At 40.6% G+C, this 27,453-nt stretch overlaps 1 protein-coding gene and 1 long non-coding RNA gene across 13 annotated transcripts in view; both read left to right on the forward strand.

The window, feature by feature from the left end:
- Positions 1 to 27,453, forward strand: part of LOC149121989 (uncharacterized) — a 473,114-nt gene that overhangs the window by 230,764 nt on the left and 214,897 nt on the right. The window lies entirely within an intron of this gene.
- The window catches only part of BICC1 (BicC family RNA binding protein 1), a 336,500-nt gene that overhangs the window by 112,893 nt on the left and 196,154 nt on the right, over positions 1 to 27,453 (forward strand). For 10 of the 12 annotated variants that reach the window (XM_051823885.3, XM_070057685.2, XM_089314866.1 and 7 more), the window contains one exon: positions 5,812 to 5,858. The exons of the other annotated variants lie outside the window; for them this stretch is intronic. In XM_051823885.3, the coding sequence (XP_051679845.2) occupies positions 5,812 to 5,858 (47 nt within the window). The remainder of the gene's footprint in view (positions 1 to 5,811; positions 5,859 to 27,453) is intronic. 12 annotated transcript variants of the gene reach the window in all.

Raw genomic sequence — 27,453 nt, forward strand, 5'->3', positions numbered from 1 at the left:
GGTATTTTTCTCTGAAGGGAGTATAGAACTACTTTGCTTATGGCCTTGTCTTAATACTGAAGGAGTTTGTTGATTCTACATCTTTTGATGATTCCTCTTTCAGTAGAATTGGTCAGGTTATTGTGGGTGATTTCTGGTAACAATATGCAAATAAAATATGTGGGATAGTTATTTTACCATATGGATTAAATTGATTGAATAAGTGAATGTTTTAGATTCTGAGTAAAACATCTTGGCAGGATAATCAGCCTACCTGGCTACCTATATCTTTCCCTTTACTAATAGGACATCAGCCTTAGTTGCTGGTATAGAAAAAAATGAAAGAATGGAATACCCTGAATATTCATAGATTTGAAGAATTACTTCTCTATTATTTTTTATAATGAGAGCTTGATTGTTCTTGCTCAAATTCCAGAGTGGGAGATGATTGTCAAGGTAATGTTAGAGGTATTGCCTGCTTTTCCATAATTCATTTTAAATAAAAAGTACACCATACTGTGTTTTTAAGTTTGGCTCCATAGAGCATCAGATGTTATACTAGAAAAGCATTTCAAAATGAACATCATAATCAAACAAGTTTCTGTGTGCTCTAGGAAGAATTTAAAATCGAGCTTCCCCTCTCCCTTTAATTTAATAATTAACTGGTTGTGCCCTAAAGTTTTTTTTTGGGGGGTGTACTGTAATAGTTTACACCTGTTTCAACTTTGGCTGTTTTTACTGGCGGTGGCTTTTGCCATCCCATATTTCTTGTGAAGAAAAAATATGAAATAAAATATGGCAAAGCGCTGGAGAAATTACAATAAACATAAAAAAATGAATTGTTCAGCTTAACGTATGAAATGCTTTACCTGCACATTTGGCCAGCCATTTTTCAGTAGTATTGAAGCAGTTTATTCCTGGAGTTCTGTGTCATGAAAATAAAGTCAGTTGCTTACATTGGCAGAAATATTCCAGGGCTTCTAACATTCAAGTGGATAAATGTTAGAACATGAGGCAGAAGTCATATTGCAAAGACAGTTTAAAAATCCTGCTAAATTGTCATGTGTGTGTTCATGTTGTTGTGGAATAAAAAGATGGAGTGTCAGTGTGTAAGATCGTGAAGCTCAGCAGAATCATTTTACACGGAACATAATCAGACTTCACAGGTCCAGGGGTGCCAGGACATGAAGTGTGGGTTGGCTCATTGCAAACATAATGCAAAGGAAATGATGATAGTCAAAATACTGTCATAGATCCTAGTTTTTCTTGCAACCCAACTCCCAGATGGTCTCCCTGGAGGATCCCCTTAACTTTTTGGGTCTGGCGGTAGCTCTCCAGCTGCAGTGTGGGGTTAAGAGTACAGTGTCCAGCTTTTTAGTGCTTCGTCCAGAATGAGAATAGCCACGTTAATGTTATAATAAGTTTAATCTGGAAACAGTTGTGACTGAGGCATGCTCTCTGGAAAGTTGTTGGTAGAACGGAATTTTAATTTTGGCTTTTTAGCACTAGTGGGTGGCTTTGAGTATTACTCGGGTAAAGGCTGTGAGTTGAATGAAGGTAAAGCCTTGCCTTCATTTAGGTCATGGGCACACGACCTATTTGTTTGTGGAATGAAAAAGTGAACCTACTCTTGTTCTTTTCTGGGTTTGTAGACTGAACATTTAAATTTGATATTGAGAAAGCAGTCTTCTGTGTTGATCTCTCCCTACCCAGTCTCTCAATTTTTTTTTTTGGAGGAATTTGTATTTTGATACTGAGGAAGTTAGAGTAAGTTTGAGAATTATACTCTCAGATTTTAGCACATTAAGAAAAGACTTGAATTATCTCTCTACCTTTGTTGGCTTCTGTGACCTTTGCCGCTTTACTTGTTTGGCACTAGTAAAATCCTGTCAGGGAGACCCAGCAACCTGGGACTGGAATACAGATGTTCCCTAGGGAGTGCCAGTGATTGACATAGCCGTAGTCGGTAACTGAGAAAATGACTTGACCAAGAACTCAGAGTCTTTGAGCTTAGGAATTGGACACACTAGAGTTAGGGAGAAGCAGCCTCAGAGTTGGAGCTTCTTGTTCACTTGTTTCCCTTTATCCTTAGGTTCAGTTTCCATGGTTTCAGTTACCAACGGTCAATTGTGGTCTGAGACTATGACATGGAAAATTTGAGAAATAAACACGGAAGTTTTAAATTACACACTGTTCTTTGTTGAAAAGATTGAAGAAAATTTATTTATTTGAAAGGCAGAGAGAGACAGTCATCAGTCTTCGATCTGCTAGTTCACTCCCCAAATGCTCCAACAGTGGGGGGCTCAGGAGCTCAATCTGAGTTTCACATGTGGTGGCAGGGACCCAAGTATCTGGGTCATCACCTGCTATCTCCCAGGGTGCACATCAGCTGGAATTGGAAGTGGAGCTGGGGCTTGAACTTAGGCCCTCCATTATGGGCTGGAGGTATTTGAAGTGGTTCTTAACCACTGTGCCAAATGCCCACCTTTGAATACTATTGTGAGTAGCAAGGTAACATCCCTGGGAAGTGAATCATCCTTTTGTCCAGTGTATCCATACTGTACATGCTGCTTTTAACTTAGTACTCATCCTGGCTATCACATCAGCTCTTGCAGTGTCACAGTGCTTGTGTTCAAGAAACCCTTATATAGTCACCTACTGCTATGTCAAAATGCAAATGTCACCCACCTTGCTCATCTCATCACATTGGCATGTAATACTTTAACATTACAAGAGTGAGCATGTTACAGTAGGTGTTTTGAGAGAGAAACACATGCACTATATTTCTATTTCTAAAACTTTTATTGCAACATATTAAGATTGTTTTATTAGTTATTGCTAATTTCTTATTGTGGCTAATTTATAAATTAAAATTCATCATAAGTATCACACACACTTGGAAAGGATAGTATCCATAGGGTTTGGGACCACATGCGATTTCAGGCATTCCCTGAGGGTCTTGGAGCATACTTCCCTCAGGTAAGGGAATGCAAACACTTGGAATAAGGTCATTTATTTTTGGTGTCAGTAAATATGCCATTTCTGGCTGGCTGCCTGCTGTTTGTCAAAGGTGCAGGTTAAATTTGTGTTTTTTTCCTGGAACATAGTAAATTATAGTTTGGTTCAACTAAGGAAACTTCTTTTTTATTCAACTAGGCTAGGGATTCAAGGGACTTTCTATGAAGTCTGTTTATAGTTTGTTTTGATGGACTTGGAGGGCATTTCTAGGTTGTGGCATAGGGAGTTTGTCATGGGCAAAGTTGTGTCCTAAAGGAAGTTTCTGGAATAAAATGTATGATGAAATTTGAACTACTGAACTCCAAGTCACGAAGGAATTTCCTGTGGGGAAAGTAGTGATTATCTACTTTGCTTATTAGTTTTTAATTTTTTAATCTTTTTTTTATTATTTTTTTAAAATATTTTATTTGTTTGAGGGGTAGAGACCGTGAGAGGGAGAGACAGAGAGAAAGGTCCTCCCTCTGTTGGTTCACCCCTCAAATGGCCACAATGGCCAGAGCTGCACTGATCCGAAGCCAGGAGCCGGTACCCCCTCCTGGTCTTCCACAAGGGTGCAGGGGCCCAAGCACTTGGGCCATCTTCCACTGCCCTCCCAGGCCACAGCAGAGAGCTGGACTGGAAGAGGAGCAGCTGGGACTAGAACCGGTACCCACATGGGATGCCGGCACCGCAGGCGGAGGATTAACCCACTGTGCCCTGGCGCCGGCCCCTACTTTGCTTATTAGACCTTTGAAAATATCTTTGATTTTTGAACACTTATTTTCAAAAGAGCATTTCTTGTCACTACAGTGTTTCTGAATTTCCATGCCCTTTTCTGCTGCTTTCAGTGGCAAGTGACTGGGTGTCACTGAGGACAGCCCCTCTTAGCTACTTTTATCCTTCGATAAAGAGCCCAACGGTTGAGTTGAAATGTCCTCAAGACATTTGAAGTTTGGGCAGGGACTTTTTATGTTGCCACGTCTGCCAGTTTGTATCAAAGTTTTACTTTTTTATTTTTCAAAAAGCTTAAAATTGATATATTTCTAAATTAGTGAAAATTATAGCTTGTAAACTGGAAAAGAATCTGTTTCTGGAAAGGTGTGGGTCCAGTGGCCCACATGAGTGTCTGTGGTCAGTTCATGTGGATGGTGTGGAATCTGTTCAGAAAGCAAAGTGAAAATAAAGGTATAATGTTTACATTAGGAATTGGTTTGTTTTTGCTGCTATGAAGAATTACCCAAACTGTAGTGCCTTACACCAGTGTAAAATGTCTTCCAGTTCTAGGGTTCAGAGGCCGGAAGTTTCCCTGGGCTTCAATCCAGGTGCCAGCAGGGCTGTGGCCCCTACACAGCCTGTAGAGGCTCATCCATTCCTCTGACTCTTTCGGTTTCTGCAGGCTGCCTGCATTTCTTGGTTCATGGCTCCTTTCCTTCCTCTTTTTTTTTTTTTTAAGATTTATTTATTTATTTGAAAGTCAGAGTTACATAGCGAGAGGAGAAGGGGGAGGAGAGGGGGAGAGAGAGATTTTCTATAGGTTGGTTCACCTCCTAAATGCCTGCAACAGCCAGGGCTGGGCTAGACTGAAGCCAGGCAGGCGCTCAGTCCTAGTCTCCCATGTGCTGTGGTTGGTAGGGATGCAAGTACTTGAGCCATCACTGGCTGCCTCTCAGGGTGCACATTAGCAGGAAGCTGGAATCAGGAAAAGCCAGAACTCCAAACCTGGAACTATGATATGGGATGTAGATGTCCCAAGTGGCAGCTTAACCTCTGTGCCAAATACCTACTCTAATTATTACATAATTGGTCTGCTCCACTTCTTGTGTCTTTTAATCATTTAAGCAGTGGACACACACACCCACATTCCCTATACCCACACCCCTCACCCCTGCTATAGAATTGCCTAATAATAGATATTTGGTTCCCATGATCTTTGAGACTTCAGCTTGCAAGAGTTCTTGATCCAGTGTCTACTGTCCTGCCTGGGGTGGTGTCTTCAGTTAACTTCTGTTCCACTCTAAGCCTGAATCAGAGTCTTGTTTGGTCGTTCCCTCTGGAAGATGCAATCTGAAGTTACTGCAAGCAAGATACTGTTGGCTCTTTGCCCTTTCTCTCCTTTTAAGTCAAATTCTCTACCTCTTACCAGAAATGAATAAAAAAATGTTTATAGTCACAAGGCTTTTAAACCTAGACAGAGAACTGAGATTATAGCTATCATTTAGACATAAAAATAATGCTCAATTTCAGTAACTTCCAGTTAATCTCACATGAAGTTTGTTGTTGGCTTTGACCTCTGCCAACACTGTTTAATTCTTAAGTTGTTGTGTCTGTCTCTGTATATGTGAATGAAGGAATGAGTTAAGGCAGTGTGCAGTATCTACTGAAATCCAAATAGATTTTGTAGTCATTGTAAAGAACAAACCTGAAACAGCTCAGAAGCAGGCCCTGTTGGATGAGCTGATAGCTGACAGGCAGCCCTGTGCCTGGCATTGATTACAGATAGGAAGGAAGTGCTTGGGGCGCTACCATTGATTACTTTGTTCATATAGTTCCCTAACTGGAAAGGATGAGATCACTTTGATCTCCATGTTTAAATCAAGGTTTGGAGTCTTTCAGAAGGGTGTAAAATAATCTAAGTTTGTGTAGTTGAGTGGGCTGCTGTTTCCCTCTTGATCAGCTTGTTTCCCTGATGTGACAGGCTCACTGCTGTGGGAGAGCTGGGAGGGCATCTTGTTCTCCCTGCTGTTCTGGTACCTAGTGCTAAAGAGTTTTTTGAAGACATGAATTGAAAAGAAAAAAAAACTGGACTATTTTAAATGTATACATTTTTATTTACAGCTGCTGCTGAAGGAAAGGGCAGAAGTGGGGAAGACTTTTTTCAGAAGGTAAGTTGGTTTTAACTCTTGCCTTGGGGATAAGTAAGAGCAAATCCCTGTCTGAGCAGCTATCCTAGAAGCTTCCGAGAGCTCCCCTTTCATATGAAGGAGAGTAGATTTTGCTGTTTGCTGGAAACAGTGCACATAGTGGATACCCTATGGGGCCTGCACATTCTAAGAAAGGCTGTTCTGGATGCAAATCTAAAGCTTTTCCTTGAAGGGAAGGAGGCATTGAGAGTACCAGATTAATTCTCACACAGAAATCAGTCAATCATTATCTTACTTTACTGTCATCCCCTATTTCTTCCTTCTCGGAACACTTGCCTGACCTGGGAGGTCAAGAGGAGTGCCCCACTGCTTTCGTAATTTCTAGTAAGCGTGACCATGGCAGAACACACTCCTTTGGGCATACTTGACAGTGAATGGTAACCGTACTTTGCTTTCCTTGTCCTCTGGAAGTTCTCACCTTAGAAGTGAGGCCAGTTACACGTAGCACAGGGAGGCTGGAGCTGAAGAGGACTCAAAGATGATGTTGGGAATATGATTTTGATGGATTTTGATCTGATCCATGTCTCACAAAATGAGTGTTTCCTGCAAGGGAAGCTGTCTGTCCATTCAAAGACGTTTGAGTTCATGTTCTTTGTTCAGCTGGGTTTATTGTATTTATATCCTGGTGTTGGGATCTTGCAGCTGTTTATGAGAGGGAATGCACTGGATACGCCATCAGACTTTTGGAAAACACCTTTGTGGAGCAAGAGATTTTTTTTTTTTTCAAGACTTCATTCTTTGGCATTTTGCATGATCCACTTTTTTGCCAACTTCATTGATGTGCATTTCCTTCCAAGGATATTAAAAACAAATATTTTCAGAGCTAATACTTGAATCACCATTTCTTTAATTAGAAATATTTAATCACCACCTGATGTGGGCTTACACATTGGAGAGACCAGCATGAGCCAAGCATAGTCACTGCCCTCTAGGAAGTGTGACATCTGGTGATACAGTCACATAAATAGGTAGCAGGAGAGAATTAAGCATTTGATTGGGATTTGGGGTGTTAGAAAGGACTTCTAGAGGTTTTTAGGAGAGTAGATGTTAGCAGGTGAAGAGCCAGGCTGAGGTAGGTTAGAGTGGCATTATGGGCCAAGAAACAACCTAAGGCTCGGAGGTAGGCATTCCCACCTGAGACATTTGGCTGGCACGTACATAGCAGGGTTCACGGTGCAAGGTGGGGCACACTGTCTTACAGGATGAAGTGCCTTCATTGTGCAGGGGGACTTTCTCAAAAGGGTTTTAAATTAAAATAATTTTAAAGAGCTGTGCTTGCTAAGCACAATGTGCCAGACCACCTGTTTTTCACCCTTGCTTTATTTCACGTACTGTGGTTGAAGCCCCCGACTTGATATTGTCTGACATGGGCTGATATCTAACTTGGACTGAGTACATGGGCATTTGAGAATGCTGGCAGGTTTGCTAGCAACAGTGAGAAATGAGAAGATAAACAGAAATTGTAGGTTTGCCTCAGATGGGCAATGACGGTAAAAGTGGATATTGCCTATGGAAGGCTTCGTTGTTTTTCTTTAAACTCACGGAAGTGAAAAGCAAACTGTTCAGCTTTGTGATTCAGACATTTTAATGGCAGAGTAGAAACACGGTGTATGTAGTAATAAAAGACTTTCATTCTTATAGGATTTGCTAATATTTATCTCTTTGCAGAGCCATATATACATTCCAGCGATTTAAATGGAAACACATGTTGTAATCTTGGAACATGTGTGCATCCCACAGCCTAGGAGTTGGAGTCTAGATTGCATTTTTGGGCACTGGTTGATGAGGTCTCTGAGAGCTAAACGGATGTAGTGTTCAACTCCTCATTTTCTTCTTTAGTTCAATAGAAACTGCCTTGCTGATAGTCGAGTGTAGCAGGTTTGGAAAAGGCTTGTCGCTTGACAAGAGGCAAACATTCTAAATTCCAGAAGAGCAATTTTTGATGTTTTGATCAGGCATGAGTAGACAAAATGAGAAGGTACTGAACGGCTCTCTCTAAGCTTTTGTCTGGTCGCACGTGTTCTAGTTTCACAGGAAAGCATTTTGGGAAATGTTTAAGAGTGAGAGAGAGGGACTGGTGCTGAGGCACAGCAGGTTAAACCCTGGCCTGCGGTGCCGACATCCCATATAGGTTCTGGTTGAGTCCTGGCTGTTCTAGTTCTAATCCAGATCCCTGTGGATGTGCCTGAGAAAGTAGCAAAAGATGGCTCAAGTCCCTGGGGCCCTGCACCCATGTGGGAGACTTGCAAGAAGCTTCTGGCTCCTGGCTTCGTCCTGGCACCACTCTGGCTATTGTGACCAGTTGGAGAGTGAACCAGTGGATGGAAGATTTCTCTCTCCCTCCCTCCCCTTCTCTCTCTCTCTTCCTCCTCCTCTTCTATTTCTCTCTCTCTGTCTGTAACTCTTCCTTTTAAAGAAATGAATAAATCTTAAAAAACTTGAGAAGTATGACATAGCATCTTTAAGGAAATTTTTTTATTTTTAATTTTTTAGAAATCTTTTATTTAATGAATACAAATTTCATAGGTACAGCTTTAGGAATATAGTGTTTCTTCCCCCCACGCCCGCCCTCCTACCCCTACCCCGTCTCACCTCCTACTTCCTCCCCCATCCCATTCTTCATTAAGATTCATTTTTAATTAACTTTACATACAGAAGACCAACTCTATACTAAGATTTCAACAGTTTGCACCCACACAGACACACAAAATATAAAGTACCTTTGAAGACAAGTTTTACTGTTAATTCTCATAGTACAGTTCATTAATGACAGAGGTCCTACATGGTGAGTAAGTGCACAGTGACTCCTGTTGATTTGAGAATTGACACTTTCATAGATGATGTCAGAGATCCCCCGAGGCTCTTGCATGAGCTGCCAACGCCGTGGAAGCCTTTTGAGTCCACAAACTCTGTCAGTATTTAGGCAGGGCTATAAGAAAAGTGGAAGTTCTCTCTTCCCTTCAGAGAAAAGTACACCCTTCTTTCCACTGGGATCTCACTCACAGAGGTCCTTCATTTAGATCATTTTTTGCCACAGTGTCTGGGCTTTCCATGCCTGAAATGCTGTCATGGGTTTTTCAGCCAGATAAGGAAATATTTTTTTTCCTCCAGAGTAACAAAAATATGAAGGACCTATATACTTAACATTGGAATGATTTTTGCTTTTGACTCTGGCGTGTGTATGAGAAACAAAACTAAAATATCTCTTTAATCCACAACCCTACTTATTTTAGTAACACTTTTTAAGCCTGGAAGGATACCTACCTAGCTCATAATGACTTTTCATAAGCTAAGGATTGGAGAGAGAGTGTGAGCCTTTAAAAAAAGTTTGAGAGAGGAGAGAGAGACAGATGGACAGGGAGATGAAGGTTTTATGAGGGTAGTTCAAAAAGTTAATGGGAAATACACATTACAAATAAATTGCATGAGTTTCAAATCTTGTTTTGTACCAAAATATATCTTTTAATTCCATTTTATGAACTTTTTGGGGTATCCTTGTATGTTACCTTTTTTTGTACCATGAAAATCTATGTAAAATCACAATGTGATTTTGTACTAAATCTAGTTAAAATGATCATATTCATTAAAATTTTATGATAAAAACACACTAAACTTCCAGAATCAGAACTGGTAGATTTCCACAGTTCAATTTTCCATTTAACAGATATTAAGATTTTCAAATATGTACAGATTTGAAGCTATCATAGTAGATGTTTGATTCACTGTACAGTTAGACACCATTTATTGGGTCAAAGTTACTATTTGTTCCAGAGATCCTAGCCAGTTTTCAATACATAATTTTACTGCACGGGTTCTGAAATGATTTACTTACCTGTCACTGTATTAGGGAAAGAGGCTAAGGAAGTTTTTATATCAGAGAAAGCCAACAAAGTATTATAGCTTAAAGAACATAGTCTTTTGTTTTACTCTCATATTTCATTCCAAGAAGACAATTCCAGCTTGTGGGTAACTCCTACCATGCTGCCATTTAGAGACCTAGGTTCTGACACCTGATTTGGCTGTTCCTTCTCGTATGGGCCTCATCGTCATGAAGTCACTGCCATGTCCAAGTGTGAACTGGTGAGAGAGATAATGAAAGTATTGAGGGGAGGTGTGCCGTGTTGTATGCACCAGGTCTGGGTGTGGCATAGGTCACTTCCACTCCTACTCCATTGGAGAAAAACTTACTTATGTGACCTTACCTAATTGCAGTAATGAGGGGAAAGGAGGGGCTTGGAAATATACAGAAAAAAATTGATATCATGATCACTGTCTAGGGAAAAAAATGTGCGTGGCCACAGTGTGATATCTTTATATGGTCTACTTTTAATTTATTGAAACTTTCATGCCACACACCGGGGTGTTTAACCATGAAACATTGGTTGTTGCATGGTGCTGGAGGCTGAAAGTCCAAGATCAAGGTCTCAGCAGTGTGGATGCCCTCTGAGGATTTTGAGATACAAAAGGCAAAATGCCTTTCTTCTAGTTTTTGTTGATGCTTGAAGCTCCTTGGCTTGCAGAAGCGACACCCTGATCTGTGCTTTCATCTCCATAGGACATTATCCTGTCTTGGTGTCCAGATTTCTCCTTTTCAAAAAAACAGCAGTCATAATGGATTAGGAGCTCACCCTACTGTGATATGGCCTCATTAACTTAGTACATCTGTAGCAACCCTGTTTCCAAATAAGATGACATTCTGAGGTTCCAAGGGTTAGAATTTCAAAATAGGAACTTTTTGAGGACACAGTTCAGACAGTAACATCTTTTAATTGAAGAAATGATTTTGTGTAAAAATTTAATTAGAAAAACTTAATAAGCCTGTCAATGTTTGTCACATTTTGACATTGAATTTGATCTGTAGGTTTTAACTGCGTGGTTACTTAATTTTTTTGTTTCTTATTACAAGTACTTTCTAGATTATCTAGAATGCTTATAAAAAGAGTAAAGAAAGCAATTTATAATACTACGCTGGAAAGAGAACCACTTATATGTTTTTAATCCTTTTTCTATTAAAAAATAAAGATATTTTTAACATTCTCTGATTAGTTGATGGGATTACAAATTAAACTATTTTCACTGGATGAATTCCAAATGCTTTTCTGTGTTAAAGCTGCAAGATTCTCCATTAATTGTAGTTTTGTTATTCTTGGGCTTCAATTATACTTAGAGAGGGGGGAAATGTATGTAACTTTATCAGTATTCCCTCTAGGACTTGCCTACTTCATGTCATCTACTTGAATCACAGGAAGATGGTCTTCCAGGTTTTTAATGATTCTTTGAGTGTTCGTGGCTTACTCACTGCCTATCCTGCTTGCTTTTAGTCGGTTCCTTTTCTTTTCTTTTGTGAAATGACTATGGTCAGGTCTTGGAGGAGAAAATGTATTACAGTATATTAGATAGGGAAGGAGAAGATAATGATTGTATTTCAAATGTGACTCATCAAAGCAAAATGCTTTAGGACTCTGTAAGCCCAGTGGCTGAAGAAGATAAATCCAGTCAGCATAATAATTGATGAAAGCCAAGTTTGTTACCACGTTGGGTTGTGTACAGTATTTCTTCCTAGAGCATGCATCATGTTTTTTAAATGCAATAGTATTTAGACTCTAGAATTTAGCAAAATTTTCTTCTGGGGAATGTTGCTGGAAGGAATCTGTGGCTGCTTCTGTGCCTCCTGTGAGTGCATTAGGTGGTCTTAGCTGGGGATTCCTTGAATTTTCTGTGGGGCAGCAGAAATGATGAAATCAGTTCTACTTTCCCTATGGGCCATTATTTGGTTCAAGTTGAACTGGTCATACTCCTCTAATCAGAGAAGTAAGTTTGGTTTAATTATTTAAATGTAAATTTAACTATCGCCTATGAGTGTACTTTTTTGCGAATAATGTGTCTTTATGCTTACATATGAAAAATTAAAAATGGAATTAAATAATGGGATATTTAAAAGCTTTAATTTTGGTATGTGTTTCAGTAGGTAATTTGTTTCCATAGTTCATAAGTGACATTTGCAAAACTGTGTATAGTAAGGGTGTCATGTCATGATGGTTGCTGAGAGGACTGTGTTGTTGGTCTCCAGCTTGAGTAGACTTATCACCATTGAATGACGTTCCCTATGGACCCATGGACCTTGGAACTAATGAGCAAGGCCACTCAGTTCTTACTGCTGACCACAAGATCATAATTGTGAGACTGTTTCGGTGGGAGACTGTGATCATGGGGCTCTCATTCTTCTGTCTAGGTAGGGACAACTGACTGTGTAAAAGAGGCTGTCATGATCTTGTAGAAAGTTGCTAAAGAAGGTAAGAATTGATCCTATTTTTATATCTTGGGACTTGCTCTGTCTTCTGTCAAGACCGGAGTAGGAGAGGGTTAAGTGAGAAAGATGAAGAAGGACTCACTGAGCCTCTGTTCTTCTAGCCATCTAAGTCCTGTCTTTGTGTTCATTTGAATACAAGAAGTCTGGGTGTTCAATCAATATTCTCTGGGCATGTTGCAGTGTCACCTGCATCGAGTTGCTGTTCAATGGTATGTTCTTGGCTCTCATTTTGGCAGTCATTCCATGCAACTGCTTTATGAAAACCACATTTCCTGTTTCATCCTCTTTCTGGAAACATGGAGGCTGGGAATGTCACTGAGATTCTTTTTAAGTGGAGGTTGTAAAGGCAGTGAACGGCACCTTATTGCTACTTTATTTTTTGCCCCGTTATTTGAGAGGCAGACAGATTACAGAGAGAAGAGAGTGATAGAGTGCACTCTGATGCACTGGTTCATTTCCTAAATATTGGTAATGGACAGGGTTGGGCTTGGGCTGCAGCCAGGCACTGGGAATGTAACCCAGGTGTCCTATGTGGGTGGTAGGGACCCAAGTACTTCATCCATTACTGCTGTCTCCCAGAGTCTACACGAGAAGGAAGCTAGAGTAATAAGCTAGAGCTGGGACTTAAACCCAGGCCCTCCAGTGTGGGACCCAAGCATCTTAACTGGCATCTTACCTACTGGGCTACAGGCCTGCCCTACCACTATGACTTTTTAAAAAGTTAGCAGTAATAGTTTTCTTAAATCAACATCTTAAATCAATCTAAATAAGTTTAGTTGTTACTGATTAAAATGGCCTCTTTCTTGAAACCGAACTGAAAGCATTGGATTATGTAGAAAATCAAAGTGAATTTGTGAAAATAGGCCTTTTAAGAAGGGTCACAAGGCATGACTTGATTACTGATGTTCTGTGAGGTGACCCTGGAGAGACCCGATGAAGGAGCAGTGAAGGGCTGTGGTGATCATGAAAAAAAGCTTTATATTGTTTTGTAAAATGGTCTTCCCCTATGGATTAAATATTTAGCTTAATTCCTGCAGTTGTCAGAATTTCCCTTCACTGAAGGATTCTGAGATGCAAATTCCTGTAGATCTGAAATCCTAATATCGCCCATAACTATTTCCACAGTATACTGATAAACCAAAGTCACACTAATAAACATGATATGCCAGTGTAAATAGTACTGTGTGGATCAAAAGCACTTTTCAAAGATGGTGGCATTAGCTTTGTAATAACAAACTGAGTCTGATTAGCTCTAATCAAGGAGCTTTGCATTTGAAAGGTGGCCTGTGTGAGTACATACGTGCTATGTCCGGTCCTCTCATTTTCATGTGATTCATATTGTTTGCAAATCTTAAAGGGGCATTGGGCAATCATTAGTATGCATGTGGAACATCATTATATGTGTCTGATAAATATGTAAGGATATTCACTGTGGCAATATTTGTAATAACTTAAATAATATAAAGTAGTTGCTCAAAACTGTAATGTTTAAAATATGATATATCCAAGCATTGGATTCCTGACTATAGAGGCATTAAAAATTATGCTGTTTGTAAATATTTAATGACTTGGGAAGCTTATTATTATTATATATATGCAAAATTGGGACAAAAGGCATACAAATAGCTTAGTTGGCACAGTATTTCAATGATAGCCTAACCAGTGCAATTATAGTGAGGCCATGATATTTGCAGTGTCAATGTGATCCAGAAATACTTAAAGATTCTGTAGGCTTCAGAGTCTGTTGAGTTGGTGTTAGACATGTAAAACTGAGGTTCCTTGCTATTCTTGACCTAACCAAAGGGGAAAGCTTGGCTGTAATGTCCTTGCTTATACATGACATAAAATGAAGGTACGTGTTAATTACAGACTGGCAGGTAGGCCTTAAAAACTATTTCTCACATTCTGTGTCTGTCACTCTAAGCTCTGGATCAGTCCTTGAGCTTGGAGACCATGTGGCAGATGTAGTAGACAGAATTTGAAAGTGTAGAAAGCTTCACTCTTGATGATTTCACCAGGACTGGACATTGATTTGATAGTCAGAACTTCTGTTTGATTTTCTTTCTTCACTCTGGACTCCATACATAACCCAGGGACAGGAACTCAGCCACAGGATGACACTCCGTAAGATAATGGAATTGGGACAGTCTGGCTCGGATGACATGTGGTAAAAAGAACAATTGGGACTTTATTGATTTAAAATGTATTCACAGGAGGATGAGTACAGTTTAATGCTGGATGTAGTGTTGTCTCTTTCTTTGAGTCAAGGATATTGTTCTCTAAATGGTCTGATTTTTTTTAATTGACTTTAGAATGTGAGTTGGAGGCATCTAGTATTTGAACAGTGGTTGTCTGGCTTTTTTTTTTTCTGAACTTCTTTTATTGTTTAAAGATTTTTTTATGGAGGGGCGGTGCTGTAATGTAGAAGGCTGTCTCTGCCTGTGGGGCTGGCATCTTATATAGGTGCCAGTTTATGTCCCTGCTGCTCCGGTTCTGATCCAGCTCCCTGCTTATGGCCTGAGAAAGCACTGGAAGATGGTCCAAGTGCTTGGGCCCCTGCACCTATGTAGTAGTCCTGGAAGAGGCTCCTTGCTCCTGGCTTCAGATTAGCCCAGCTCTGACTATTGCAGCCATTTAGGGAGTGAACCAGTAGATGGAAGACTCCTTCTTTATCTGTCCCTCTATCTATAACCCTGCCTCTCAAATAAATAAATAAAATGTATAAATGATATTTTATGTATTTGAAGGACAAACTGATGAGAGAGAGAGAGAGAGGGAGCGAGAGCACTCTCTTTTATACACTTGTTCACTTCCCAATTGGCCACAGCAGCCAGGGCTGTGCCAGGTGGAATCCAGGAGTCCAGAATACCATCTGGGTCTCTCATGTGGATGACACGGGCCATCATACATTGCCCCCGGATGCATGACTGGGAAGCTGGATTGGTTCTGGAGAAGCCAGGACTCCAATCAGTGCTCCAGTACGGGATGTGATTGCTTACTGCACTGGCCGTACTGTCCACTGCTGACTGAGATGAAAGGTAAAGACTCTTCAAGTCAGCAGTTACGCCCTCGTTTGTGGGTTGTGCTGTAATGAGAGAAGTTTTACCTTATGCCGCATGCTTCGCCGTGTAAGGCTGTGCATTAGTATTATCATGGCATATCAGAACGATCACACAAGAAAGGGGACATGTTCATGCATACAGTGAGTGGTATGGACTTTTTCATCCTGTGTATTTTTAAACAGTCACATTTCGACGCCATATTCAGGTTTGTTATTTGGCAGTTGGTGCCTCTGATGTCTCACTTCTTTATTTTATCTAGGAGGCTTACAGAAATGCTTGGTTGTCATCCCCTAAGTCAGTCCTTCCTGCAAGTTTAGGATTCTTACCCTTTTAAAAATAATAGAATTTTGGCCGGCACCGTGGCTCAATAGGCTAATCCTCCGCCTGCGGCACCGGCACACCGGGTTCTAGTCCCAGTCGGGGTACTGGATTCTGTCCCAGTTGCTCCTCTTCCTGTCCATCTCTTTGCTGTGGCCCGGGAGGGCAGTGGAGGATGGCCAAGTGCTTGGGCCCTGCACCCACATGGGAGACCAGGAGAGGCACGTGGCTCCTGGCTTTGTATCAGCGCGGTGTGCTGGCCGCAGTGCACTGGCCTCAGTGGCCATTAGGGGTGAACCAACAGAAAAGGAAGACCTTTCTCTCTGTCTCTCTCTCTCTGTCTACTCTCCCTCACAAAATAAATAAATAAATAAATAAATAAATAAATAAATAAATAAATAGAATTTTGCTTGCTGTATTTAGTTTAGTTTTTTTTTTTTTTTTGAGTTTTATGTAGAATACATAGATTGCTTTAGAATTTGTCCCCTGAAGAATTCAACTTTCACCTTGCCTTTGTCTCTGAATAGTCATTCTAAACTTAGGAACTTTGTAGTTTATGTGGTCATAGTTCTGCCTTCATGGTGAAAACAGGAGCTGGCCTTGTCTGACACCATCTCACGCTGCTTCCAGCTCTTTGAGCCACAGTGGATGGGGCCAGAATGGGGGTCCCTGGTCCCAACGTGAGCCTTCTCTGGACAGTTGACATGAGCTGTGTTGATTGAACCATGCTTGTCTCTCGTGAGCTGGGAAGCTAAGACTGTACTGCGATGGGGCAGTGGAGAATGTCATGATGTATGATGAGATAATGGGGAAACTAGGAATGACATTGTTGGCCATAGCTGGAGTCAGGAGGGGAAGAAGCTATGAGAAAGCAGAAACTCATCCAAGGAGGGAACAAAATAGAGAAGCAGATGGACTACAGTGTGGGAAGCTCCTGCCTGGACAGGCATAGCTGGTGATGCTTCTAAGGTTCTGATCTGTGGTTTTCCCTGCCGTCTTCTCCATTACTCCTGATGGAGGCAGCTAGCTCCTAAATCAAGCACCGGACTCGAACAATAAAGGCATTCAGTGACTTGAGTGATGTGTAATTGTCCTTTCTCAAAGGGTAACTGAACCCTGTAGGCAGTAGCTCATGTTAAGCTTTATATCTTCAAGGGAGCAGTGCTCTTAAGACATAAGATATTTCCTCAAAGTCTGTCCCATAAAATAAGTACGTGGCATCAATGCCAGTGTGTTTTAAAGCATGAGACTACACTCTGTTGGTATATGATGAGCTCTTCTCTGGTTTGTAGTTCAAGTTATGGTTGCCCTGTTCTCTGCAATGCTCCTGGGAAGACAAGGGATAATGGTCTGGGTACTTGGACTCCTGTCCCCCGTGTGGGATACCAGATTGGAATTTCTGGATCTTAGCTTAGTTCTGGTCAAGAACTGGCTGTTGGGGCTATTTGGAAAGTGAAACAGTAGGTGGAAGATCAATCTCTCTGTCTTTCCCTCAACTCTATTGCTCGGCCTTTCAATAAATAAATCTTAAAAAAAAATTCTCATTCTAGGTATTTTTTTTTGCTGGTCGGTCAACAACATTATTTAAGGAATAATAGAAGAGGTCATTGCCCTTACTATCTGAGCTGGGAAAAAGCAAGTGTTGTCCTTATTTTCTACAAAGATTTTATTTTGGGGTTTCATCCTATATATCAGTCTCCTCTTTCTCTTTGACCATGAACATTAATATTGTTTGTGTCAACATTACCCTTTTTGTGGAAAGTTTGTGGCCAGCCAACATGCGGAGAGATTAGGATAGCATATAAACACTTTCTGTTTTTCTTAATAATGCTTAACGAGAACAGTTTGTTACTCTATGACTCTCTAAGAAACTTGATCCTTGAATTAAATTATTAAATATCTTGAACATTACTGTGTTATTTTGTATGTTTAGCAGTTGAGGCTTGTTCCAAACTGGCTCTTTCAGTTTTAAATTTTAATTTTTTTGGATGTAAATTCTTGAAAGGAGCTATCTCTTGACATTTCAAGTAGCTTGAAAGGAAATTGTGTTGGCTTATTTTGATGTGTACGTGAAATAAAAATGGTCTGGAAGTGTATTTTTTTATTTTTTAGCACTGACTGCTTTTTTTTTAAATTCTGTCATCCCAGAGTGTTATCTGGTTCTTCAGCTTTTATTAAAAATTATTTTAAAAATTTGTTTGAAAGGCAGAGCAACATACATAGGGGGTTGAGGGGAGGAAAGAAGAGAGAGCAATATGGAAATCTTCCTTGCCCTCCCTGATTGATATCCTGAATGCTCCTAACAGCTAGGCCAGCCCAAGTCAGGATCCAGGAATTCCAACTGGGTCTTCAGCATGGATGGCAGGGACCCAGGTACTTGAACCATCACCTGCTGCCTCCCAGTGTACATGTTATCAGGAAGCTGGATCAGAGGTGGAGGTGGGACTTCATGCCAGGCACCTGAAATGGGATGTGGGCTTCCCAAGCAGAGGTATAACCTGATGTACCACAACGCCCGCTCTCGTTTTCTGCTTCTTGACTGGCAAAAGATAGATAAGTCTGTGTTTCCTCCTGAGTTCTCCTTCTTGAGTTTGCCATCAGTTTTATATATATATATATATATTTTGAAGGAAGAAAAAAGCCAGTTTGAATTTCCATGCACCTGTTTACCTGTGGAATTACTAGGAAACCTTAATCCCTTGAGAATAAGAACACTTTAAACTCCTTGGCTTGCTGTTTTCTTAAAGAGTTTCATCCTGTTCTAGCGTTTGCAGGGTTTTCCAAGACAGGAGTCTGAATTCAGGAGTCTGAATTCTCGTGTGAACCAGTAGGAGGTGCTGTTTGAGCAGCTTCCTGTTGGCTGCTTGGCTAAGTGGATTGATCTGGAGAATTTGGCTTTTCTTCAGCCAGTGCCTTTGATGGGAGATACTAGAAGAACTGAGGAAGTGTATTTTTCAGTTCTTAACAGGCACATGGATTTGTGTTTTTCTTCATTTGAGTATCCCTTCCCATTCATATATTAGCACTGTGCTGAGCTACACAATAATCTGTGAATCGGAAAATGTGTCTTGCTTGCTTCAGGGTTCTGTGGGAATACTAAAAAGAAGAGGTAAATCCCACATTCAAAGAGCTTTCAGTCTGAAGGGAAAGGGTGCTTATGACGAGCTGGATTGAATGATTATGTGCAGACTTTGCTGAGATATTAAGGGTGTCACTCATGAGACATTTCCTGCCCTCCCTGTGAGCCTGACACTGTGCCAGGAACCGGATTATAGAGGAGAAAGGAGGCCCCATGTCTCCTGTCTCCAAGAGAGTCTTAACAACTCTCTTGTGCACATATGAGGGCACTTCAGGAAGCTCATTTAAAAAGGAATTAAAGCATCAGTTTATTTTGGTGCAAAAATTATTTGAAATCCACGTATAGTTTTTTTTTTTTTTGTAATATTCATTTCCATTAGCCTTTGGAAGAGCCTCCATCCCTATCCCAACGCCAGTATGGCAGGGATTTGTAGTGCAGACATGGAGGGGCTGTTTTCTCTGCCCTGGGGAATCAATGAACACTTCCTCTGGAGACAGCGTTAGAGAAGGGTTTTGAGGGATGGATTTAACGTTGTATAATCTGTATGTTGACTAAGAGGAGGGAAAGCTTTGTGAAGAGCAGAGAGCAGTGTTTGATTTGGTTAAGGTGTCTTCCAGACCTGTGGCTTTGTGACCCGGATGTGTCAAGGAAGCCAAGTAGAGAGGCATTTCCAGCAGAAGGCTCCAACTGAGGACCTTTGGAAAAGGCAGGGTGAGGCCCAGGGCCCACTGTTATTCTGTTGACTGATTCAGGAAACAGATGAGTTAAAAGTGATGTAAATCATTATATTATTCCTTCCGAACTGATGATGCACAAATTCTTGAAGTGAAGCATTAGAGGCTGAGTGGAAGGATTTGAAATCTGGAATCAAGTTGGGAGATGATACTATTTCTTTGTTGGCTTGGAGATGATGAGAATTAAAAATGACAGCTGGAATGATGAAACATTTTGCAATAGGGTTTGCTTTATAGTTTCTGACTTCTTTATTAGTGCTGGGTTTAGGGATGCATTATTACTTTTTTCTTCCTACTACTTTCCTGGATGATAAATGCATTCCTAGGGAAATTAACTTTTAACCATGCTTTGAAATGTTACAATTTGGAAGATAAATTTGCCATGTTCAGAGTGACAGCTATAAAATATTTAGCATCATTTAACTAAGTTCTGAACCTTCTGTGATAATGTAGCTGAAAAATTATTTTCCATGGAAATGGTTGAAATACTGGCTTTGTAGTTTACTTCTGGTTATGTTTTACGGAAATAAAGCTGCATTTTCTGAGAAATAGATACAAAGTATTCAAATTTGACAGGTAATAAAAATTTGGTTCTATTTGTATAGAGTTAAAAATTTCTCTAAAGAAATTATTTGCTATCAATGTAGTATACTCTAGTATTAGTGTTAAATCAACAGTGTAGTGGTGAACAATTACAGAGAAGAGAAAAACAGGAATATTTGAGATCTAGTATCATGCAGAACAAATATAGCCATTCCCTAAATTTTGAAGCATAGATTTTCTAGCTGTATTATTAACTAGAATTCATGATTATACCCATTTCTTCAAATATTAGAATGAACCATTTTTGTGATAATAAACTCTTAATTTAGAGGAATGATATTAAGAGTTTGAGGAACTTAAACTGTGAATGTCCTGGGGTCAGTGTTGTGGCACAGCCTAGGTTAAACCACTTCCTGCTATGCTGGTATCTGCTATGGGATCACTGGTTCAAAGCCCAGCTGCTCTGCTGCACATCAGCTCTCTACAGATGCCCCTGGAAGGCTGCAGAAGTTGGCCCAAGTACTTAGACCGGATGGAGTTCTGGGCTTCTGGCCTTGGCCTGGACCAGCCTCAGCTGTTGTGGTCATTTGGGGAGTGACCCAGTGGATGGAAGATCTCTTTTTCTGTCTCTTTCTCTCTTTCTTTCACTCTGCCTTTCAAGTAAATAAAATTTTTTTTAAAAAAGAAAAAAAAAAGCTATTGATGCCTCAGCTGAAGATTCCAATTTAATTGTTTGGAAATAAGGCCTAGGCATTATTGTTTCCCGAAACGCTAATCAAGTAACTTGAATATGCAGCTAAGATTTGGGAACCAGTGTTGTGGTATGTGGATAAGTGCAGAGAGAAATTGTACATCCATGTTGGTCTCCACCGATGATAAAAGGAAAGGGATTATGTGTGTGTGTGTGTATTACTAATGGATTTAATTTTCTGTTCAGCCTTATTCTCTTAGAACTGAATGTTCTGCAGTATGATTTTGAGGAAGAGTATATTATGAAATGCTAGTTTTATGCTGCTAATAAATATCATATGAAGAAAATTTCCCTGGTTAGATAAGTTTGAGCAATGCTACAGTATACAGCGTTCTGTCCTACAAAACTACTTGCAGCCTTTCATGTGCTAGTTATTTGCGTTTTATGAGTTCGTTACAGGAATTTGTAGTGTGTAGCACTGACCAACTTTGAAAAAATTTTCTTTCTTGGTAGAAACTGCAAGCTACAGAATTAGTGAGTGAATCATGTGAAAATTCCTTTTTCCATTGACTAAGATCTGTGTTAGGATTGGGTATATGATGTAATTATACAATGGAGACTTTCTTAAATAGTGCCTTGGTGAGCCTCATGATAGGAATGAGGGTGTAAATCATTTCTGGGAACATAGTTCTTTCCTAAAACACATCTGTTGTCATTTAAATCCATGTTTAGAAATTGTTTGACACCTCTTCGTTGCTTCCCAGGTAAAGCTAAATGAATGCCTTTGGCCTTGGACATTTATTGCAGTCTTGTTCCTTCCATATGTATTAAACTTTGCCTGTTATTGCTCCTCAGTATGACCCCCCAACCCCCACTCCCTGGGTCCACCAGAGGTTTCTGCAGTCCATGGTCATTACAGACTCTAATTGCTGTAGATAAAAATTCCTCCCCAAGTAGAAAGTCTGTTTCTCATCTTAACCCCTGACTCTCTCCAGTAGTTGTATCACACGTTGTCTACCTTCTGTGGGGAGTTCTGGACTGACCCAGCCTGTGTGCCCATCCGATAATTGTTATGCTTACATACCTTGTATCACTTTGTTTTGATTTTAATTTATCAAAAAGTTAATTTTCTCTCATGGATCTATTCTTTTGAGTTGATAAATGTATAGTTCAACCACTCTGTGTATGATTGGGACTAATTAACTTTACAAAGTCATGATATCATAGTACTAAAAGGGACCTAGAGACTTGCTAGTGTGGATGACAAATGTGGAAAGCGAGACTTAGAGAATTTCAGCAATTTGTCCAAGTCATGTGACCAACTGTTAATGCTGGGAAGGACACTCAATTCCCCATTCTGTTTACTACACTGACAGTTGAAATCTCTGAAATTGATGTGCTGTTCCAGGAAAAATAGAAATCTGTGTTTGTCTTTTAATGGAAAAATTAAATATTGTTGCTTCATACAAATCCAAGCACTAAGAGAGTGATGTCTTACCCCTGACTCCCGCCCCCACAAAGCGCACGGAGATGCTGTGCAGGCTCTCACTGTTGTCTGAGCTGGGGCGTGAGAGGTAGTTTCAAACTTGGATGGTGCAGAGGTGGTTAGGGTGCTGCGCATTCCTTCATGCACATCGCAATCCCTTCGTTCCCTGTTCTCCCCTTTTCTGATGCTTGCCATGCTGTCGTTCTAACTCCATCAGTGAACGAGACTCGTAAGAGATGTCAATGTTCTAAAGAATGCTGAACCACGAGCCATGCGACCTGGCCTTGAATCCAGCACAGTCACCAGCCGTGAAATCTTGGGCACGTCTTTTGGTTGCTGAGCTTCAGTGCTCTTACTTATAAACTGAGGACAGTGACTCCTAGAACGGGTGCTAACATCAGCTGAAACACTGCACTCACAAGTGCTCAGTAAGCAGTAGAGGAGCAAGCAAGTACTGATTTGTCAGGTAGACTCTTCATTTCAGTGTTAGTGTTTTCCAGGTGGAGGGACTGCTACATGGCTGTTGTAGGATGAGGCTCTGTGTGTATAGTTGTTTTGAAATAACCACAGGCAGTTGTATAATATTTTTGGCAGTTTTTCTGAATTTAGAGTTGTGTGACAGAGGGCAAGATGGACAGATGGAGATCTTCCATCTTCTGGTTCACTCCCTAAATGCCCACAACAGCTAGGACCTGGCCAGGCTGAAGCCAGGAGCCAGAAACTCCTAGGCTCTTCCACCAGAGAGGAGGAACTTAAAGTACTTGAGCCTTCCTCTGTACTTCTCAGGGTGTGCATTAGCAGGAAGCTGGATTAAAAGTGGAGGTGGGACTCCTCGCAGGCACTTGATATGGGTTGGGGTATCCCAAGCAATGGCTTAAGCCACTGCAACACAGTGTGTTTCTGGATGATTGTAACTTTTTTTTCTTGGTTGTTATATGAGGGGAAAAGATTGTACTTTTTTTTTGCATTTTTTAAAAAGATTATTTGAAAGACAGAGTTACAGAGAGGCAAGGGCAGAGAAAGAGAGAGAGAGAGGTCTTCGATTCCGCTGGTTGACTCCCCAAATGACTGCAATGGCCAGAGCTGAGCTTATCCAAAGCTAGGAGCTTTTTCTGGGTCTCCCGCGTGGGTGCAGGGGCCCAAGGACTTGGGCCATCTTCTACTGCTTTTCCAGGCCATAGTAGAGAGCCAGATTGGAAGTGGAGCAGCCAGAACTCCAACTGGCACCCATATGGGATGCCGGCAGCACAGGCGACAGCTTTACCTGCTACACCGCAGCACTGTCCCCTGTGCTGGTTTTTAAAACATCTAGATACATCTATATATTTTGAATTATAGAGTAAAAATCACTTTTCCATAGTGGAATTATTTTTCTCTTTTGAGGTGGTGTTAAGTTCTCATGTAAAAGGATAGTTGGTCATTGTTAAAAATACTGTTATTCCTTTGTTGTGAACTGAGAAATTGCCAGGAAATGATGGCTATGGCTGGATAAGGTTTGCTATCAGAATTATCAGAAGAAATTGAACTTTGATTTTTAATGAAAAAAGTTGTTTTGCTTGGCAGAACGGGGTAGCAAGAAGATCCAAGCAAGTTCTTGTTTTAGGGGCTGCCAGTTCTCCCTGTGACTCAAGGAACATTTCGTGTCTTAGCCACAAGAATTTGCCGTTTTGATTGTGATGTGCATTGTCTTCCTTCCTTACACATGCTTTGATTTCAGCTTGTGGCTTTGTGGTCCTTGGCTCTGAGGCAATGAGAATCTTCTGAAGGCTACTCGTTAACTCTCCCTTCCGTAGTCGTTGGCCCATTGGTATGTGCAGTGGGAGCCCTGTGCCATTATCCTTGTGAAGTTTTTGATTGAATCATGATTGCAGGGCCTGTGTGAGACATTCAAAATGACATGATGAGGTAGTAGATTGTGCCAGTTGTTGGCTGTGGGTGGAAGTGCTTTGTTGGGGATCAACGGGTAGATCTCAGTGATGTAAGCCCACATTGGTATCGGGTGTCTATGTGCTGTGGTGGCCTGAGGAATCTACTTCAGCAGGACCAGGAAGCTGAAGAAGGCCTGGGAACCTTGGGAAGGTGTGTGCACAGGAAGATAAAAGGACAGACAGCAGGAGATGGGAATGAAGGGCCATGATGGGGGGTAGTGCAATAAAGAACACAAGAGAATTAAGGATGACTTCTAGGTTTCTAACATGAAATGGACAGGCATAGCAATGTGTAGTAGGAGAGCTGCTGTGTAGAGAAACAATTGTAATCTTAACTAATAAAATGACTTTGAAGTTGAGGTGGAGGTGTTTAGAGGCACACAGAGACAGAGCGTGCTTAGTGAGTGTGCTAAGTGAGCGTGGGGCTGGAAATAGTGACTTACTAGGAATTAGCTTGCATTCCAGAAATAGTGTGGTGGTTCATGTAGAGTTGCCTGTAAGCCAGAAGTTTTCCTATTCATCTCTAATGTTACAAAAAATAACAGCTGTGCTTTATGGTAAGTAATTAAGGAATTGAACAAAAAGACCATTTGAAAAAATGGCTAAAAAATGTCACATAGGAAATGCAGGAGTATGTGTATTTTTTCAGTTGAAGTGTGGGTCTGAATTGGAATAACTCAAACTGCAGTTAAATAAAGAAAGCCTCAGTTAATTGACTGTAGCCACCTTTGTTCTCTTCCTGATTCAGACTCCTTCCCCCAACCCCTTCACCCTCTTCTTGGTCTCGTTGCTTCTGATGTAGACCAGTGTCTTAATTGTTCATGAGCAAGTAGGTCACCCAGATTCCAAAGAGCCACATGTATCTCATGGGAGCCATGGAAGGATGCCCAGAGGCGCCTTGTCCCAATGGAGTCGCAGCTTGCTGTGGAAAGAGCACAGTGAAGAGGCAGCAGAGGGAGAGTCCTGCTGGACCTGGGTATCCCTTCTAGGCCCCTGCTTGCTTATTCATAGTGGTGGGCTGGAACCGTATGGTCTCTAAAGCTCTGCAATTCTGCTCTCCCCCCAGTAAACTGTACAGATTTCTGGTGTATAATATCGTGTTGTGATATGTATAAACACTTGTAATGTCTTAATCAACCTCATTAACTTATGCATTACTTCATATACTTATTTTCTCATGATAGAACACTTAAAATGGTAGAACACTTAAAATTTACTCACATAGCAATTTTCAATTATATATTTTTGTTAACTATAGTCATAGTCACTGTGATGTACTGATAGATCTCTGAATGTTTGCCTCTTTTTTTTTTTTTCTTTTTTTTTTTTTTTTTTTTGACAGGCAGAGTTAGACAGTGAGAGAGAGAGACAGAGAGAAAGGTCTTCCTTCTGTTGGTTCACTCCCCTAATGGCTGCTACGGCAGGCGCACTGCAGCCGGCACGCTGCGCCAATCCAAAGCCAGGAGCCAGGTGCTTCCTGCTGGTCTCCCATGTGGGTGCAGGGCCCAAGGACTTGGGCCATCCTCCACTGCCCTCCGGGCCACAGCAGAGAGCTGGACTGGAAGAGAAGCAACTGGGACAGAATCCGGTGCCCCAACCAGGACTAGAACCTGGGGTGCTGGCGCTGCAGGTGGAGGATTAGCCAAGTGAGCCACGGTGCCGGCCTTGCCTCCTCTTGAAATGAAACTTTTTCAGTTTATTTATTTTTTTAGTGTATGCAGGATTCATATCTGTACCTTTGGTGTTCCCAGGAAATCAAAATAGGGTTTAAGTAGTGGCATCATACAGTATGTTTGTACTTCATGTGAGATTTCTGTAGCACTTTCATATTTGCCAAGGCGTTTATTTTCCTACACATCTCAGTGAAGAAGGCAACAGGAAGTTCTTTTTTTTTTTTTTAAGATTGATTTATTTGAAAGAGTGACAGAAGGAAAGGGAAGGAGTAGAGGGAGAGAGAACAGATTTTTCATCTGCTGGTTTATTCCCCAGATGGCCACAACAGTTGATGTTGGACGAGGCAAAAGCCAGGAGCTTGGCACTCCATCCAGGCCTCTCACATGAGTGACAGGGTCTCAAGCGCTTGAGTCACCTTCTGCTTTCCTAGGCACATTAGCATGAAACTGGTTTGGGAAGCAGAGCAGCTGGGGCTTGAACTGGCCTTTAGTTATGGACTGCTGGTGCTGTAGGTGTTGGCTTAACCCACTATACCACAGCACTGGACCCCAGGAAAGACAAAACTGTAACCTAAACTAATTCAGGTTAATCTTCTTGAATGCTCTGCGGTTATGAGTAAGATTCACTTGCAACAAGGAGTTCATGACTTGTTCTGAGCCTCATGAAAAACTGTTCAACCAACTGGACAAAAATTATTATTTTTCATTAAGTATAAGACAACACTATTTTGTATTCCCTTTTTGTATTGGAAGCAGTACCCAATAAGTTAAACCATACAAGTGTCTTAGAAAGGATTGGGTTGGAAAAAGAATTAGTGCACATTATAGTATGTATTCTTTATTTAGTGACACTATTCCTTGCAGATTTTACTTACTATTGGCTACTGAAAGATATTGGTTGTATAAGAAGAAACCAGTTATTGTTGAGTTCTTCCACTACAATGTTTACCTACAAAGGGGTAGAACTATTATGATATATAGTAACTAGTCTATCTATATTCAAGAAAATGATATTGTGATTTACTTACATGTAAGATTTTAAGGTGCTATAAGTTCATTTAGGTTCTAAATAAATTATTGATCATCCTTTCTTTTTGTGACTTCTTATATACCTGAGACCAAAAGTGTTCACATTTGCAGCTTATGTATGTTTGTTAAATCTTAAGATGGCTTTTGTAGCCATAGAATAAAAGGTACTCAATACATATTTGTTGAATGGATAAATGAGAAAAATTTACTCATTAAAAATTATTTTGAACCTTATAGTGTGTGCTAGATACTGTGTTGGGCCTTAAGAATAGAGCGATGGTCAGTTCCAATGTGGGTTCTGCCATTCTGGAGCAAACTGAAGGATATAGAGAAAATCCTAGAAAACAAGTAAATAATATAATTGTTGCATATATAATACTTCTATGAATTCAACAAATGGGGAAGGGCCTATTAAAAAGATGAACACATCAAATAAAAAATAACTTTTTTAAGCAAGTACTTTTGGGGAGCAGCTAAATTTTAATTTGCTTTCTTAAGTAATTTTTTCAACTTCCAGAAGTAGTTCTTTGCCTTTGCACATAAACCAACACATTTAAGAAATCTTGCCCACTAAGAGTATAATTGTATTTTTTCCATTGTCTTTATTGGAATTCTTTCTTCCCCGAGTTCCTCTCATACAATAATACATTCTTTGGAGCTGAGCCGCAGCAGGAATAACGAAGCATCTCATTTGATGTCTTAT

This window comes from Oryctolagus cuniculus, chromosome 15, assembly GCF_051225735.1.
Source record: "Oryctolagus cuniculus isolate XC-2025 breed Fujian yellow rabbit chromosome 15, ASM5122573v1, whole genome shotgun sequence".
In the NCBI taxonomy this organism is placed as follows: domain Eukaryota; kingdom Metazoa; phylum Chordata; class Mammalia; order Lagomorpha; family Leporidae; genus Oryctolagus; species Oryctolagus cuniculus.